The sequence below is a fragment of the Mus musculus genome, chromosome 3 (assembly GCF_000001635.26).
Source record: "Mus musculus strain C57BL/6J chromosome 3, GRCm38.p6 C57BL/6J".
Lineage (NCBI taxonomy): Eukaryota > Metazoa > Chordata > Mammalia > Rodentia > Muridae > Mus > Mus musculus.
Genome location: NC_000069.6, coordinates 9998824 through 10016980, shown reverse-complemented (window position 1 = coordinate 10016980; position 18157 = coordinate 9998824). Strand labels below are relative to the sequence as shown.

The 18157-nt window shown below is 42.9% G+C and overlaps 1 protein-coding gene across 3 annotated transcripts; it reads right to left on the bottom strand.

Moving 5' to 3' along the window:
* Nucleotides 1–370: 370 nt before the first annotated feature.
* Fabp5 (fatty acid binding protein 5, epidermal) lies at nucleotides 371–4396 on the bottom strand. 3 transcript variants are annotated; one of them, NM_010634.3, is made up of 4 exons: nucleotides 4263–4396; nucleotides 1838–2010; nucleotides 1408–1509; nucleotides 371–914 (listed from the first exon to the last, which is right to left on the bottom strand). In NM_010634.3, the coding sequence occupies exons 1-4, from the start codon at nucleotides 4339–4341 to the stop codon at nucleotides 861–863; spliced, it is 408 nt and encodes a 135-aa protein (NP_034764.1). In that variant the 5' UTR covers nucleotides 4342–4396; the 3' UTR covers nucleotides 371–860. The 3 variants fall into 3 exon arrangements, with proteins under 3 accessions (NP_034764.1, NP_001259026.1, NP_001259027.1); NM_001272097.1 differs by having other exon boundaries at nucleotides 371–911; NM_001272098.1 differs by lacking the exon at nucleotides 1838–2010.
* Nucleotides 4397–18157: the final 13761 nt, after the last annotated feature.

Genomic DNA, 18157 nt, shown 5'->3' with positions numbered 1-18157 from the left:
AAACACCCTTTCCCATATTTGCAGAATGCAGATAACAGAGTCAGCCCCTCTGACGCTGTTCTGGGGAATGTGTACCTAGTTCTCAAATGTCGACTGTGGGTATTTGTGTTTGAGACCAAGAAATGCAAGAGAGTTTCACTAAAACTCAACTCTTTACATGGTAGTACATCACATACTTCTGGGTGGAAATGCACACAGAAAGACCCGAGAGCTGTAGAGCTTTGATAACTTGTGACCAGCATTAAAGCTGGGATTGTCCTTGCACGTGTCCAGGGTTCAGATTTTCTCAGCGGATCTCAGTACATGGCAGGTCCTCCATACTCTAAAGGAGTTCCGTTGGCGTTCGCAGATGTTATAATCACACCATTTGTAAGCTTGGATCTCCCTTTATTCTATAAAATTTATGTAGCTATCATTCGATAGGAATAGTCTCAATTATTGAGTTGACAAAGTTCAAACGATTTAAGGCAAGCTTAAATGACGGGGCATGTATTCACTGCAAAAGAAGCTGGCCACGTCTACAAGTTGCTAGGATATATCAGTCATAAGGGATCCTGAAGAATACCAGAGAGCTTTTCAATTTCTAAGTGTTATAATGTATCACCAATTTTCAATTCCTTGAAGAACCCACACACATATCATAAATTAGCACTAACACGTTTATTTACTAACCAAAGGAATGATCCTGGGTAAACCAAGTTTGACATGAAGGTCCATGTAAAGTGTTTGTGATAAAGAGAACTCAACAGTCATGAAAAATAAAACCAAAGAAGTGAAGCTGTTTGTTGCATTTGACCGCTCACTGAATTGAGCATATTCACTCTGGCAGCTAACTCCTGTCCAGGATGACGAGGAAGCCCTCATTGCACCTTCTCATAGACCCGAGTGCAGGTGGCATTGTTCATGACACACTCCTAGGAGAAGAAAGATAGAGTCTCAGGCCAACTGTACATTTCAGAGCATGTGTTGTGGGCAGAATCCTATAAACGCTTGTAACCAACCTAACAGAAAAACCACATCTCAGGATTCAAACTCAAGAAGACCTAGAGCTGCTGTTTTGTTTATATGTATATTTGCTGCCCTGCAGACTAAAGCACTGGATATGATCTCTAAATTATTCATGTGTTTTGGCAAATATCCCTTACTTAAATCAATGTACCAGGAGAGGGCTGCTCGGTGGCCTGCCAGCTCTCAGGGCTCTGCTGCAGCCACATCCTGGGAATCCCATCACTTCTCCGTCCCCACAAGGGCTGCCTCAGCAATGAGGACTCTCGTTTCTAACTTGTTATTTTCAGTATTGTCCTCCTAAGTTTCCTTCTCTTGTTAAAGAACCAATGACCCGAGATGGTTATGACAACTGTGGCTGCAGGCCCAATCCCAGCATGGTGCCAGTGCTTTGATGCTCACCACGATCATCTTCCCATCCTTCAGTTTTCTTGTTATCGTGCTCTCCTTCCCGTCCCATTGCTGGTGCTGGACCAGGGCACCGTCTTGGAAGGTGCAGACCGTCTGCAAAAATACAGGGTAGTTAGTTCATCATCTTCCAAAGTGAAGGAACCCCCACGACCCACACCACTCCAACAAGTCTTCGCCTTTCCCTCTCTGAACTCCACCCCATCATACTGATTTTGTTCACAATACAACTATGTGCTTTTCGATCTAGAAACTCATAAGATGTCTTCATTTCTTAGTCCTGGGACTTTTACTAATTTATCAAAAGTCAACTCCATAAAGTAGTTTTTTCAGTCAGCCCTTGGCAGTAAGTACAGACATTGTTAATGCAATTTAATCTGTAAATCTAGAAGCTTCTGTCGCTTCACAGTATGTTGTAGCTGACCTCAGTTTTTCTGCCATCAGCTGTCGTTTCATCAAACTTCTCTCCCAGGTTACAAGAGAACACAGTCGTCTTCACTGTGCTCTCGGTTTTGACCGTGATGTTGTTGCCATCACACGTAATGATACAGTCTGGCTTGGCCATGGCAGCCATCTTCCTAAGAGCCAGTCCTACTCCTGTGGGATGGAAAATGACATAATTTGTACAATATAAGCAAGGATTCATTCCTTATCATCCCACTGGCCAGCCTCTTGTCACTCACTCACTCACTCACCGACCTGCATAGCTAGCATGTTGCTCCCATTACACATGTAAGCCTCGTGGTCATCCTGAGCTGGGGATGGGCAGGGGTGATGTCTCCACTGGACAGATGAGAGCCCGGCTTTAGCCAGAAGTGGCAGAACTCGAGGCAAGTCCCGCTCACAACAAGACTCTAATCTCAGCTACTAGCCACTGAGCTACTGGCCCTCAGAAAGTCAGGCAAGACTTTACTCCCTAACCTTAAATGACAGGACTGGCATGGTGGCACACACATGTAATTCCAGCAGCATTCCAGACATGGAGGTAAGAGGGTCAACAGTTCAAAGTCAGCCTAAGCTGCAGAGAGACCGTGTTCTCAAAACAACAATGTAAGTAAAAAAAAAAAAAAAAAAAAAACAAACAAACAAACAAAAAAAAAACAGTTGGTAGATGCTTTAAAATAAGCTTTCAATGCAAACAGCACAGTATTTTAAGTGAGTGGCATGCCTCTGGTGTCAATAAGTAGAGGGAAAACACACCCAGGGAAAGAACAAACATTTCAAAGCTGTGTGACCATGTGAGCTTCCATGGTAAGGCTTGTTCTGTATGTTAGGAACCTGACGTGCTGCTATCTGGAAACACTGTACGATTTGAGTATCTGGTTGACTTTTATGCTGTGTGGTTTGTTTATTCACAGTATGGAGTTCCACATTTCTGGGTTATGCAGTGGTTTATGTCCGTGTCCTTGATGGTAACACTCATAAGGAACCTGGGATACTTTCACAAGAAAGGAGACACTCGTCCAAGCAGGATGCTCAGCCAGGCTCCCGTGTCCCTGTGAGTCTTCTGCTGTGCTCCCCTCTACATTGCCCAGAACCTATGGGTAAGGCCTATAACCTTCCTAAGGCCACAATCTGGAGAACTAGCCACTCACAGCATAAACACCAGCTGCTTTCAAACAGTGCTCTCTACTGGCTCTCACTCACACCTGTGCGGCTTTCCACTGTGGACAAGGAAAGACACAAACCCCTAATGCATCCACATTCTGACAATAGCGTTAGCACAAACAGGATTCATCAGGAGCCAGACTTAGCCCCATAGTGTGCTGAATGTTTAAAAGAATTAAGGCTGGTTCTTAACCAGGGAGGAATACTGTGAACAGCAGCGCCTGAAGCTGCCTCCTCCTACCAGCAGTACCTCTTCCGAGAGAGTACCTTTCCGTTAACCCCATCCCACTTCCTAGCATCTGTGACAAGTGTCGATTTCGTTGTCTGTTCTGTGTTTACCAATGCATCCCTATCTTAAGAGTAGGCAAAACTGGCAACAGACAACGAGGCACTATTTCCAGTGAGGGTGAATTTGAACCTTGCCCACTCTCTGGTTAGGCTTTAAGGAGCAAGTGCTTGCTGCAAAGCCACACCCATCTTGTAGCAGTTGGCAGCCACGGCCCAGCAACAGCAGTTTCTGATTATAGTTTTCCAGCCAGGCCCAAGTCTCCTTGCTCCTCACCCTCCAGAATCAAGAGAAAGAAGTAGAACAGAACGGTCGCAAGACAACAACCATGCACAATGGATGTCTCCGCACTTCGCCCACATGCCACCAGCTGTCGACCGTGCAGCGCCGCGGGCGCCACGCCTAGCCAGTGCGGCGAGGAGAGGACCTGAGACGTGCTGCAGAGAAAGGGATATAAGCAGCATCATTCATAGCCTCTAAAGAGCTTCTGCAGAAACCACGCCCTACCACGCGGTGTCCTCTCTGAGGCGGAGATGGGGTGGAGGGGACTGGCGCCATCGAGGAACAAAAGATGGGGCAAAGGGAAAAGGAGAGTGAGTGCTGCCACGCCAGGGGAGGATGATGGGGCAGGACGGTGGCACAGGTGAGGATAGGAAGAGAAGTGGGGATAACATTAAGAGGCAACTGAGGGGCTGTTTGTAGGGGGCTCACAGCAGTACCGCTGGCACGCACCTGTGAAGGGCCGGAAGCAATGAGGGGCTGCTTCGGGGGCAAGAAGCAGAAAAGGGGAGAAGCGGGGTGACCCACCACGTGCGGAGCCGGCGACAAAGGCGGGCACTCCATCCTAACTGCCGCAAGGTGCTCCCTGCAGCTCCCCCGATCGCATGGTGGAAGGGAACCAACACATCCCCACAAGGATGAGGAGCCAGGGAGGGGTTCGGCGATAAAATCTCACCTAGCTCTTTCATGTACTCCTCAAAGCCGTGGCTTTCCATCAGGCGCCACTTCCCTTCGAGATCCTTAAGACTGGCCATGGTGGGAGGGAGAGCACAAAAGCAGCAGAGACGCGGTGGCGAGGGCGCTGTTCCGCTCCTGGCGCCATCTGCGCTTATATCGTCCTTGGTGTGGGGGTGGTGTCGGGCAGCCAATAGGAGGCGCGCCTCAGCCTGGTACCGCCCCTCGCCACGCCCGGACTTGTGCGCCTTGGGCTGTGCTGGGGGGTCTGAAGGTGCCACCCTGGCCTGGCTGCGCCGGACTGGGACGTCACGTTTCCCGCAGCTCCTGCAAGCTGCGACTCGTCTGGCGCGCCCTGTGCCTCCCTTAGTGACAGCTGCGGCACAGTCCCGTGGGCCCAGGGATCACCCCCACCCCCACCCGCGCCATCTGAGGACAGCCTGCGCGCCGTGGTCCCACTGTCCTGCCGCCTCCATTTGCTTTTGATAAGTACCTGGGAGGAACAAATTAGCCATCGCTTGGCGCTATAGGAATTGAATGGCTGATTACTGAATTAATAAACTGCAATCTCCTTAGCCCTACATCCTACTCCCTCATGAAAGAACCTTCTGACCCCACCCTCCCGCCTCCTGGGGCCTCACTGGGGCCTCTTGGTTGTCTGTCTGTGCATGCTAGACAATCCTGGCAGCAGTCTCTAAGGGAGATTACAATGCTCTACAAGTTTGTTTTCTCCACTACACTAGCAAGTTTCAGCTTAGGTAACTGTCACTTCCTGAAAAATCTTACTAGCTTCTATTCCCCGATCAGGGATCAAAACTTTTACTTCCCTCCATCCTTTGAGGGTGGCTGGCCCAGCTATGAATTAGTAAATTGCCTAGAATATACTGACTATAAAAAAAAAATTATCACTTTGATATGCACTGAAGTCCCACAAAACATAAGGCTCCAAGGACAATCCGCTGACAGTTAGATGCCATCGCCAGTCACAGAATCTGAGTGTGTGGGGAGGGGAGGCAGGGAGAGATACAGGGAGACAAAGGGAGCACATTTTATGAGACAGTGAGAAGAGGAATTGAGTAAAGGTTATGGAGCGGTCATGTAGCCCAGGCTAGCCTCTAACTCCATATGCAGCTAGTAGCTCCTGACCATCACTCTCCAGCTACCACATGCTGACATTACAGGTGTGGCCAACACCCTTGCGGAAGTTGTCATTACACAGTTACTGATCCTCACTTTCAGTGTCATTTTTAGTAAGCCACCTGTGATAGTCCATGCTTTGTTAGGATTCAGGTTTGTATTAGATAATTTGCCCAACCACAGGCCAATGTAAATGTCCTAAGTCTGTTTGAGGGCAGCTGAGCCATAATTTTTTACTAGGTTGGATATATACAATAACTCTAAGTGAATTTACTGCAGTCACGCTGCCCTGCAGCTGAGGAAGTGAACCCAGGATGGAAGACTCCTTCAGATCCACAGCACCCACACAAAAGCTGCTGCTGTGTCTGCACCTAGAACTGCAGCTCCCTGGTACAGCCCACCCGGCATTGGCAAGCTTCCGGGTCAGTCAGAGATCCTGTCGTGGCAGACAGCTGATGTCAACTACTAGCTTCCACATACATGTGCACACATGCAGGCCCGTAAACACACACACATACACACACAAACACACACAAATGCACGACAATTTATACTTATGATTTTCTTTGTCTAAAGTACGTCCTTTCAAAGCTATCCAAAGGCCTGCAGCTTCTCAGACCAGCTCAAAATATGCCATACATACATGAAGTGCCACATTCTCTACTAAGGCCATACATATATTGATGTGTCCTGAGCTGCGACATCCCACTGACTGAGGCCATCAGTTCCCTTCTGTGTGTGGAATGACCTTTCTCAGACTGTCTTTTTTACAGAATCTTCCTGCCTGCTCCCACACCTCATTGGAGGTAACATGGGCTGAAATGAAGTTGTCGCCACCCAGACGGGCTATCACCACGGAGACAAGGTCAGCTTGTTGAGTTTCTACTGCTCCCTCTGTGGTCCTTCCTGGCATTTGCACGGATGAATTTTAATGCCTGCGATTCCTGAGGAAGTTATCCCAGTTTCACAGGAGAGGAGACGAGGCTAAGAGAGCCGGTGCTGCGGAGTAGTAGAACTGGAATCGCACTGAGGAGTTTCTCACGAAAGATCTTGTGAAACAGGACCACACCTGCCTGTCCTTTGTTCATGATGCTTATAAGGAAGCTAAGAGAAGAGGCCACAGCCACCCTGCCAAGACACTAATTATTGTATCATCCCTCACACAATTAAAATCTGACAAGCCTCTACCATGCTGCAAGAAGTTCCACGGCCTACATCCCCTTTATTACAAGTTTCTGTGTGTCTGTGTGCATGTGTGCATGTGTCCATGTGCATGTGTTATGTGAATATGTGTACACAGAACCACGACTGCAGTCTTTAGCATTCACACACTGTGTCCTGCGTTTCCCGATTTCATACATCAGTCCACATTGCAAATATTGGCTGTGACTGTTTCTGACATATACATTAATCTGACAGTATGGCTCCCATCTCACTACGAAGTTGCTGTTTTGTTCTTTCGAACATGCTCAATACTCTCCACACAATCGAAAGCCTGCCTTTGAAATAGATGCCGCCTTCAAACCTAGTAGTTACATTCAGATTTTCATGCGTCCCTGACCACAGCTCACACTTAGCCCACTGGCCATGTCTAGGGTTAGAAGCTTAGTATTTTCTTAGGCACATTCAGATGGCTTCAACAATGTGCACATTTCTTTCGGAATGAGCCCGAGTTAAGGGTCAGATTTGAAGAGGCCAACAAGAATCCATAGGAAAGGCCTTAGACTCTTGATTCACCTAAATCAACTCTAAGCATGCAGGTCTCTCCTTTGAAAACCGTAGCACCTGTGTTACTTCCTCCAGCTCTTCCTCCACTAGAGCTGCAGGGACGTGTCAATGGCCCGCTTAAGCAGGGCTTTCCACGGGTGGAAAGAAATGAAGGCTCGAGCGTTCCTTGAGGCTTTTCCTCTGGCCACCTGAGAACAGATGAGGCCCGCGCAGTTTCTGAGCTATCTATGCGCGACTCAGTTCATGACCCTGAAGGGAAAGGCTGAAAAATCACTCTATTGCCACCTAGTGGTAGTAGCGAAGTATTTCTCCCGGGCTTTATTTGATTAGCACGGATGGCCTGTGTTCTCATTTGTGGACACAGGTAGGTAGCTTTGGAACACGGAATGTGATTTCCTTTACAGACACCCTAGCAGCTGTTGTGTAAGCAGGTGCGTCTCTCACACGGCTCCTCATCCTTTACAATAATTCCTGAGGGCAGTAAGTATAGGTGGCTTAGCAATGTAGCTCATGAGAGAGAGAGAGAGAGAGAGAGAGAGAGAGAGAGAGAGAGAGAGAGAGAACACCACGGTAAAGAAATTATGGCACAGAATACCCGAAGTAATTCAGGTTTAGACAGTTAAGTATTCTCTAAATACCTGGCAAGATACATTTGAAAGGCAGAAGAGCTAAGTATAAAGTGGGATGTGTCTGAAGTAACACTTCTCATGTTTTAGTGAGAGACTGGACAAGTCTACAATTGGAACTGCATATTCAGATCCAGTAGGTCCAGAGCAGGGCCTGGACTCTTCTCATCTACTAAGTCCTTACTGGCGTTAAGACTGCTAGTCCAGGCACCGTGCTCCAGATACCAAGGTTGCAAAAGATGCCCAAACCCACACCTGTGACCTTGCCACAAGAGGCCACTCCCACCTCAGCACATGAAATATTTTTATATTACACTCTTACAGTGGTTCTGATTATCTCCTTATGTGAGAACAGTATCTGCTCTCTCCATCTCTGCATTCCACACATAGACACTTGACTGACTGTAGATAAAAAGTATTTGAGGAAAAATGAGTCTAATCAATTTATGGAGAGTTTTATCTTTTTGCTATTTCCTAAACAACACAGTGTAATTCTTGTTTTTATATTTAAACATCATACTTTAGTTTATTATAACAACATAGTTTGCATTTTAATAACACTATAACAGAATGATTTAAAGAGTTTGGAATAGGAAGTGGGAAAACCAAATTTTTTTTTAAAATTGCCTTTTCTAAGTGGGTCAATGGGACACATGTATTCACCAGCTGTTTAGTTACGACTGACTCCTACTGTGCACATGATCAATAGAATCGGAAAGCCTAACACCAATAACACATGTTGGGTTCCTTTGGAGTATAACAATGGCTCTTACTACTTTAATACCCAGAACGTTCAACTTAAATACCCACCACAAATAAAGAAGAGAAACATGGTGGAGTCAAAACTATAAAACTAAACGAGCTTTACGTCTTCCTGGTGACTTGTGTGTGCTCGTGCCTGCTCCATACCCTCCTCATCGCCTAACATGAGCCTCTTTTGTCCTCCTAGGTTTTATACTATGCTTACCCTTACCACTGTTTCTATACAGTCATGTATACATTAAAGGCTAGGATCTGCATATGAGGAAGAAAATTTGAGGTTTATTTTCTGAGTTTAGGTCACCTTGATAAGTATTACACTTTTCAGGTGCATCATTTTCCTGCAAATTTCATTATAATATTATACATAACTCTTCACATTGAGTTTACATTGCATTGGTACTTAGAGACAGAGTCTATGGGGGCTTATGCATGGGTCATATTCAAATACTATCTCATGTATGAGAACTGAGTATCAGCTGATTTGGTGTGTCTGTCTGTCTGTCTGTCTGTCTGTCTGTCTAACTCATCCTTTCAAGACTCCAGAAGACAAACAGGAAACAAATCAAATTGACTAAATGTATCTGATTCAGTCATTGAACTTTTTCCGATCTGGCAGGGGCAGCTGTTTATCTGTCCACTTTCCAGGAGGCCTGAGCAAAGGCTGCAAATGGCATGTGGAGGTGAGCAGGTTTGAGCCTGCGTCTGTTAAAGTTTAATGCCTCCCTGAAGTTGTATAGCAAATCTGTGAACTCGCCTAAGTCTGGCTTGTTCTACTGTTGACTTGCTTTGTTTACCTCGCTTCTAGTTAGGGCTTTCCTATAAGAAAAACCACAGAGCTGCTTCCAAAGGGAAACTGTAGGATTTCATTGCAGATACATGATAGACCTGCATCTTGTCAGTTGTCCTCAGCTGAAATCCTCAGCTGAAACCAAGGCTCAGAAATCAGCCTCAGACACACCAAGAATATAAAACCCCACAACTGTCAACGTATCAAGTCCAAGACCTCTGACTAGCCACCATTCACCAAATAAAGACTCTTGTTTTAATTGTCATAAGGTTGTTTCTACTTAAGGAACTTTTAAAAATAGACATAAGAACTCTCTTTTTACATAAAGCAGTTTTATTCCTATACCACCTGACTAGCACGACTTGCCAGTAAAACTTACTTGTTGCTTAAATAATAGATCACAAACAAATAAATGGTTGCTAAATGAACTGGACTAGGTAATGGCCAGAAGGAAAGTGAAGCACTGGAAAAGTCGGAATAATTAAAGGGTGAGTGGTTTCAAGATAACACGGATGCTCTAACAGTTCCGAATCAAAGGTTTTTTTGCACAAGGTGAATATACTCTTGACTTACACATAAGCCCCTACAACCCAGACATGTGTATTCATGGATATTACATTTGTTACCTGCTCATGGTCACAGATTGTAAAGAACACATAGCCCTGGCTAATTGTTTCATGTCTCATATGGACAGTATTCTAAGTCTTAAAGACACAGTCCTACCAGGCAAGATAACTTCTCAATCTCTCTGACACTGCCAACTCCCTCAATCCAGCATCCAGCTAAATCTCCACTCCTAAACCTTGGTATATACTAAATTCAGGTTAGGACCACATTTGCTCTTTAAAACTTTCAAATACACACACACACACACACACACACACACACACACACACACACACACCACCCTCTATACTATTTCTGTATCAGAAGAAGTCAAGTCTTTTCTTGTCAATTACACCTTTCCCTTATTTCAGGACCACTACCTGTATATTTTCCAATGAGCTACTGATTTTACCCAGATAACTTACTGCCCAGGTACACTATTAAATTCTTTCTTTGATAGATCTCTACAATAACTAATAACTTCTCAAACTGGATCCACTATACCCAGGGGACTTCTTGTTCCTAGTGTACTAATCCTGATGGGTCAGGCCCACTGTTGCTTTTTCATTTTATTAGCTAAGGAAGACTCATGAATACTTCATAACTTCTGTAAATCCTATCTCTCATCTTTTTAAATTGGCAGTGGGATGACTATCCCATAAGCTTTTAGAGGCATGCACAGAGCTACATAGCCAGTGTGTAAGATGACTCTGTGCTCTGCTGAGTGAGCCAGGAGGTTGACAGATGCTCTTTCTTTCCTTTTGCATGCATATTCCGGCACTTCTTGTCTCTTGTTCACCTCTACGAAACACACAGACACATACTCATCAGGACGTGGGAACAGGTATGCTTGGCTCTCCTACACATTACGTGTGCCAGCTCACCTCTTCTAGTCCTACACACACCTGTAATCGTATCCCGCTTGAGGGTGAGACAGGAAGACTTTGGTATCGTCCTGGGCTATGTAATCTGTACCCAGCTCAGCCAGGGAATCATAGCAAGAGCCTGTCACAGAATAGTTGGAATGTGTGTGTGCACACATGCACGGGCATGTACACACACGGGGGTGGAGGGCAGCGTTTGAGTTTTGAGATGCAAATATTTTTATCCTACCTTCCAAATTAGACTTAAATAGACTCAAAACTTTTCCAGTGGAAACAACCATTCTGCCTGAAACATGAGACTGTAGGAATCCGTCTACTTAGGAAACAGATATGGTTCGTTAAAAATTCAAATTGGTTTCTTGTGATTCACAGTGGGTAGTTTTTTGAGAAACAATTGTTGCAGAAAGTTGACCATATGTGCTGCCTGGCTCAATGGACAAATTTTTGTGCGTACATTTCTTAGGGTCAAAGCTAGAACCTTGAGCATCTTAGGCAAAGCACCATACTCTTACCTACATCACCAAACCATTATCATGTATTTTACAACTTCAAAATACATAGCTTTTCTTTCCAGGGTTACCAAGTATCAAGACTTATGTTCAACTTCCTTTTCAATGCTCAGGACCACAAAGAAGTCCTTAAATGGATCCTAAATATGTCCAAAATCTCTATTCAGTCACTTGTGATTAGAGCTTACTGCTTGAGTGAGCTTCAAACTTCTTTCTTTCTTTCTTTCTTTCTTTCTTTCTTTCTTTCTTTCTTTCTTTCTTTCTTTCTTCCTTCCTTCCTTCCTTCCTTCCTTCCTTTCTTTCTTTCTTTCTTTCGTTATGTATATATCTTATTAATTTCTTTTTATTAAATATTTTCTTCATTTACATTTCAAATGCTATCCTGAAATTCCCCTATACCCTTCCCCCACCCTGCTCCTCAGCCCATCCACAACCACTTCCTGGCCCTGACATTCCCCTGTACTGGGGCATATGATCTTCACAAGACCAAGGGACTCTCCTCCCACTGATGGCCTACTAAGCCAAACTCTGCTACATATTCAATTAGAGACACAAGCTCTGGGAAGTACTGATTAGTTCATATTGTTGTTCCTCCTATAGGGTTGCAGAACCCTTTAGCTCCTTGCGTACTTTCTCTAGCTTCTTCATTGGGGGCCCTGTGTTCCATCCAATAGATGACTGTGAGCATCCACTTCTGTATTTGCCGGGAACTGGCAGAGCCTCACAACTATATCAGACTCCTGTCAGCAAAATCTTGCTGGCATATACAATGGTGTCTGGGTTTGGTGGTTGCTTATGGGATGAATCCCTGGGTGGGGCAGTCTCTGGATGGTCCTTCCTTCTGTCTCTCTTCTGAACTTTGCCTCTGTAACTCCTTCCATGGTTATTTTGTTCCCCATTCTAAGAAGGAACAAAGTATCCACACCTCAGTCTTCCTTCTTCTTGATTTTCATGTGTTTTGCATATTGTATCTTGGGTATTCTAACTTTCTGGGATAATATTCACTTATCAGTGAGTGGATATCATGTGTGTTCTTTTGTGGTTGGATTACCTCACTCAGGATAATGCCCTCCAGATCCATCTATTTGCCTAAGAATTTCATAAATTCATTGTTTTTAATGGCTGCATAGTACTCCATTGAGTAAATATACCATATTTTCTGTCTCCATTCTTCTGTTGAGGAACATCTGGGTTCTTTCCAGCTTCTGGCTATTATAAATAAGGCTACTATGAACATAATGGAGCATGTGTCCTTATTACCAGTTGGAACATCTTCTGGGTATTTGTGCAGGAGAGGTATTTCTGGATCTTATGGTAGTACTATGTCCAATTTTCTAAGGAAACACCAAACTGATTTCCAGAGGGGTTGTACCAGCTTGTAATACCACCAGCAAAGGAGGAGTGTTGCTCTTTCTCTACATCCTCACCAGTATCTGCTGTCACCTGAATTTTTTATCTTAGCCATTCTGACGGGTGTGAGGTGGAATCTCAGGGTTGTTTTGATTTGTATTTCCGTGATGATTAAGGATATTGAACATTTTTTAAGGTAGTTTTCAGCCATTCAGTATTCCTCAGTTGAGAATTCGTTCTTTAGCTCTGTACCCCATTTTTTAAATACAGCTATTTGATTTTCTGGAGTCCAACTTCTTGAGTTCTTTATATATATTGGGTATTGGTCCCCAATTGGATTTAGGATTGGTAAAGATCCTTTCCCAATCTGTTGGTGGCCTTTTTGTCTTATTGATAGTGTCTTTTGCCTTACAGAAGCTTTGCAATTTTATAAGGTCCCATTTGGTGATTCTCGATCTTACAGCACAAGCCATTGCTGTTCTGTTCAAGAATTTTCCCCCTGTGCCCATATCTTCGAGGCTTTTCCCTACTTTCTCCTCTAGAGGTTTCAGAGTCTCTGGTTTTTTTGTTTTGTTTTGTTTTTTGTTTTGTTTTGCTAAAACATTTATTAAAATTTTTGTTTGTTTTTTATTTTTCCTTTCTTTTTTATTTATTTATTTATTATTTTCTTTATATACATTTCAAATTTCAAATGCTATCTCCAAAGTTCCCCATACCCTCGCCACTCCCACTCCCCTACCCTCCCACTCCCACTTCTTGGTCCTGGCGTTCCCCTGTACTGAGGCATATAAACTTTGCAAGACCAACAGGTCTCTCTTCCCAGTGATGGCCGACTAGGCTATCTTCTGATACATATGCAGCTAGAGACATGAGCTCCGGGGGTACTGGTTAGTTCATATTGTAGTTCCACCTATAGGGTTGGAAATCCCTTTAGCTCCTTGGGTACTTTCTCTAGCTCCTCCATTGGGGGCCCTGTGATCCATCCAATAGCTGACTGTGAGCATCCACTTCTGTGTTTGCTAGGCCCCGGCGTAGCCTCACAAGAGACAGCTATATCTGGGTCCTTTCAGCAAAATCTTGCTAGTGTATGCAATGGTGTCAGCGTTTGGAAGCTGATTATGGGATGGATCCCCAGATATGGCAGTCTCTACATGGTCCATCCTTTCATCACAGCTCCAAACTTTGTCTCTATAACTCCTTCCATGGGTGTTTTGTTCCCAATTCTAAGAAGGGGCAAAGTGTCCACACTTTGGTCTTCGTTCTTCTTGAGTTTCATGTGTTTTGCAAATTGTATCTTGTATCTTGGGTATTCTAAGTTTCTGGGCTAATATCCACTTACCAGTGAGTACATATCATGTGAGTTCTTTTGTGATTGGGTTACCTCACTCAGGATGATGCCCATACATTTGCCTAGGAATTTCTTAAATTCATTCTTTTTAATAGCTGAGTAGTACTCCATTGTGTAAATGTACCACATTTTCTGTATCCATTCCTCCATTGAGGGACACCTGGATTCTTTCCAGCTTCTGGCTTTTATAAATAAGGCTGCTATGAACATAGTGGAGCAAGTGAACATCTTCTGGATATATGTCCAGGAGAGCTATTTCGGGATCCTCTGGTAGTACTATGTCCAATTTTCTGAGGAACCGCCAGACTGATTTCCAGAATGGTTGTACAAGCTTGCAATCCCACCAGCAAAAGAGGAGTGTTCCTCTTTCTCCACATCCTCGCCAGCATTTTCTGTCACCTGAATTTTTGATCTTAGCCATTCTGACTGGTGTGAGGTGGAATCTCAGGGTTGTTTTGATTTGTATTTCCCTGATGATTAAGGATGCTGAACATTTTTTTTCAGGTGCTTCTCAGCCATTCGGTATTCCTCAGGTCAGAATTCTTTGTTTAGCTCTGAGCCCCATTTTTTAAATGGGGTTATTTGATTTTCTGGATTCCACCTTCTTGAGTTCATTATATATATTGGATATTGGTCCCCAATTGGATTTAGGATTGGTAAAGATCCTTTCCCAATCTGTTGGTGGCCTTTTTGTCTTATTGACAGTGTCTTTTGCCTTATAGAAGCTTTGCAATTTTATAAGGTCCCATTTGGCGATTCTCAATCTTACAGCACAAGCCATTGCTGTTCTGTTCAAGAATTTTCCCCCTGTGACCATATGTTATAGGCATTTCCCCACTTTCTCCTGTATAAGTTTCACATTCTTCTACATGATAATTGCCAGCACCATTTGTTGTGCCAGCACCATTTGTTGAAAATGCTGTCTTTTTTCCATTGGATGGTTTTAGCTCCCTTGTCAAAGATCAAGTGACCATAGGTATGTGGGTTCATTTCTGGGTCTTCAATTCTATTCCATTGGTCTACTTGTCTGTCGCTATACCAGTACCAGGCAGTTTTTATCACAATTGCTCTGTAGTACATCTTTAGGTCGGGCATGGTGATTCCACCAGAGGTACTTTTATTGTTGAGAATAGTTTTTGCTATTCTAGATTTTTTTGTTTTTCCAGATGAGTTTGCAAATTGCCCTTTATAACTCTGTGACGGTTTGAGTTGGAATTTTGATGGGGATTGCATTGAATCTGTAGATTGCTTTTAGCAAGATAGCCGTTTTTACTATATTGATCCTGCCAGTCCATGAGCATGGGAGATCTTTCCGTCTTCTGAGATCTTCTTCAATTTCTTTCTTCAGGTACTTGAAGTTCTTATCATACAGATCTTTCACTTCCTTAGAGTCACAACAAGGTATTTTATATTTTTTGTGACTATTGTGAAGAGTGTTGTTTCCCTAATTTCTTTCTCAACCTGTTTATCCTTTGTGTACAGAAAGGCCACTGATTTGTTTGAGTTAATTTTATATCCATCTACTGCACTGAAGCTGTTTATCAGGTTTAGGAGTTCTCTGGTGGAATTTTTAGGGTCACTTATATATACTATCATATCATCTGCAAATTGTGATATTTTGACTTCTTCCTTTCCAATTTGTATCCCCTTGATCTCCTTTTGTTGTCTAGTTGCTCTGGCTAGGATTTCAAGTATTATATTGAATAGGGAGGGAGAAAGCGGGCAGCCTTGTCTAGTCCCTGATTTTAGTGGGATTGCTTCAAGTTTCTCTCCATTTAGTTTCATATTGGCTACTGGTTTGCTGTATATTGCTTTTATTATGTTTAGGTATAGGCCTTGAATTCCTGATCTTTCCATGACTTTTATCTTAAGGGGTGTTGGATATTGTCAAATGCTTTCTCGACATGTGGTTTTTGTCTTTGAGTTATTTTATATAGTGGATAATTTTGATGGATTTCCGTATATCACACCATCCCTGCATCCCTGGGATAAAGCCTACTTGGGCATGGTGGATGATCATTTTGATGTGTTCTTGGATTTGGTTTGTGAGAATTTTATTAAGTATTTTTGTATTGATATTCATAAGGGAAATTGGTCTGAAGTTCTCTTTCTTTGTTGGGTCTTTTTGTGGTTTAGGTATCAGAGTAATTGTGGCTTCATAGATTGAATTGGTTAGAGTACCTTCTGTTTCTATTTTGTGGAATAGTTTGAGGAGAATTGGAATTAGGTCTTTTTTGGAGGTCTGATAGAACTTTCTACTAAACCTATCTGGTTCTGGGCTTGTATTAGTTGGGAAACTATTAATGACTGCTTCTTTTTTTTTTTAGGGGATATAGGACTCTTTAGGTCATTAATCTGATCCTGACTTAACTTTGGTACCTGTTATCTGTTTAGGAAGTTGTCCATTTCATCCAGGGTTTTTAGTTTTGTTGAGTATAGCCTTTTGCAGTAGGACCTGATGGTGCTTTGGATTTCCTCAGGTTCTGTTGTTATGTCTCCCTTTTCATTTCTGATTTTGTTAATTGGGATACTGTCCCTGTGCCCTCTAGTTAGTCTGGCTAAGTCTTAGTCTTTATCTATCTTGCTGATTTTCTCAAAAAAAAAAAAAAAAAAAAAAAAAAAAAAAAAAACAGCTCCTAGTTTGGTTGATTCTCTGTATAGTTCTTTTTGTTTCTTCTTGGTTGATTTCAGCCCTGAGTTTGATTATTTCTGCCATCTACTCCTCTTGGGTGAATTTGCTTCCTTTTGTTCTAGAGCTTCCTTTTGTGCTGTCAAGCTGCTAGTGTGTGCCCTCTAGTTTCTTTTTGGTGGCATTCAGATCTATGAGTTTTCCTCTTAGGACTACTTTCATTGTGTCCCATAAGTTTGGGTATGTTGTGGCATCATTTTCATTAAGTTCTAAAAAGTCTTTAATTTCTTTTTTTATTTCTTCCTTGACCAAGGTATCATTGAGTAGAGTGTTGTTCAGCTTCCATGTGAATGTTGGCTTTCTATTATTTATGTTGTTATTGAAGATCAGCCTTAGTTCGTGGTGATCTGATAGGATGTATGAGACAATTTCAATATTTTTGTATATGTTGAGGCCTGTTTTGTGACCAATTATATGGTCGGTTTTGGAGAAGGTAGCATTAGGTGTTGAGAAGAAGGTATATCCATTTGTTTTAGGATAAATTGTTCTGTAGATATCTGTTAAATCCATTTGTTTCATAACTTCTGTTAGTTTCACTGTGTCTCTGTTTAGTTTCTGTTTCCAGAATCTGTCCATTGATGAAAGTGGGGTTTTGAAGTCTCCCACTATTATTGTTTGGGGTGCAATGTGTGCTTTGAGCTTTACTAGATTTTCTTTTAAAAATGTGGATACCCTTGCATTTGGAGCATAGATATTTAGAATTGAGAGTTCATCTTGGAAGATTTTTCCTTTGATGTGTATGAAGTGCCCCTTTTTGTCTTTTTTGATAACTTTGGGTTGGAAGCCAATTTTATTCGATATTAGAATGGCTACTCCAGCTTGTTTATTCAAACCGTTTGCTTGGAAATTTTTTCCCAGCCTTTTACTCTGAGGTAGTGTCTCTCTTTGTCCCTGAGGTGGGTTTCCTGTATGCTGCAAAATGTTGGGTCCTGTTTGTGTAGCCAGTCTGTTAGTCTATGTCTTTTTATTGGGGAATTGAGTCCATTGATATTAAGAGATATTAAGGGAAAGTAATGGTTTTTCCTGTTATTTTTATTGTTAGAGTTTGGATTCTATTCTTGTGGCTATCTTCTTTTAGGTTTGTTGAAGGATTACTTTCTTGTTTTTTCTAGGGTCTCATTTCCCTCCTTGTGTTAGTGTTTTCCCTTTATTATCCTTTGAAGTTCTGGACTCATGGAAAAATATTGTGTGAATTTGGTATTGTCATGGAATACTTTGGTTTCTCCATCTATGGTAATTAAGAGTTTGGTTGGGTATAGTAGCCTGGGCTGGCTTTTGTGTTCTCTTAGTGTCTGTATAACATCTGTCCAGGCTCTTCTGGCTTTCATAGTCTCTAGTGGGAAGTCTGGTGTTATTCTGATAGGTCTGCCTTTATTTGTTACTTGACCCTTTTCCCTTACTGCTTTTAATATTCTGTCTTTATTTAGTGCATTTGTTGTTCTGATTATTATGTGTCGGGAGGAATTTCTT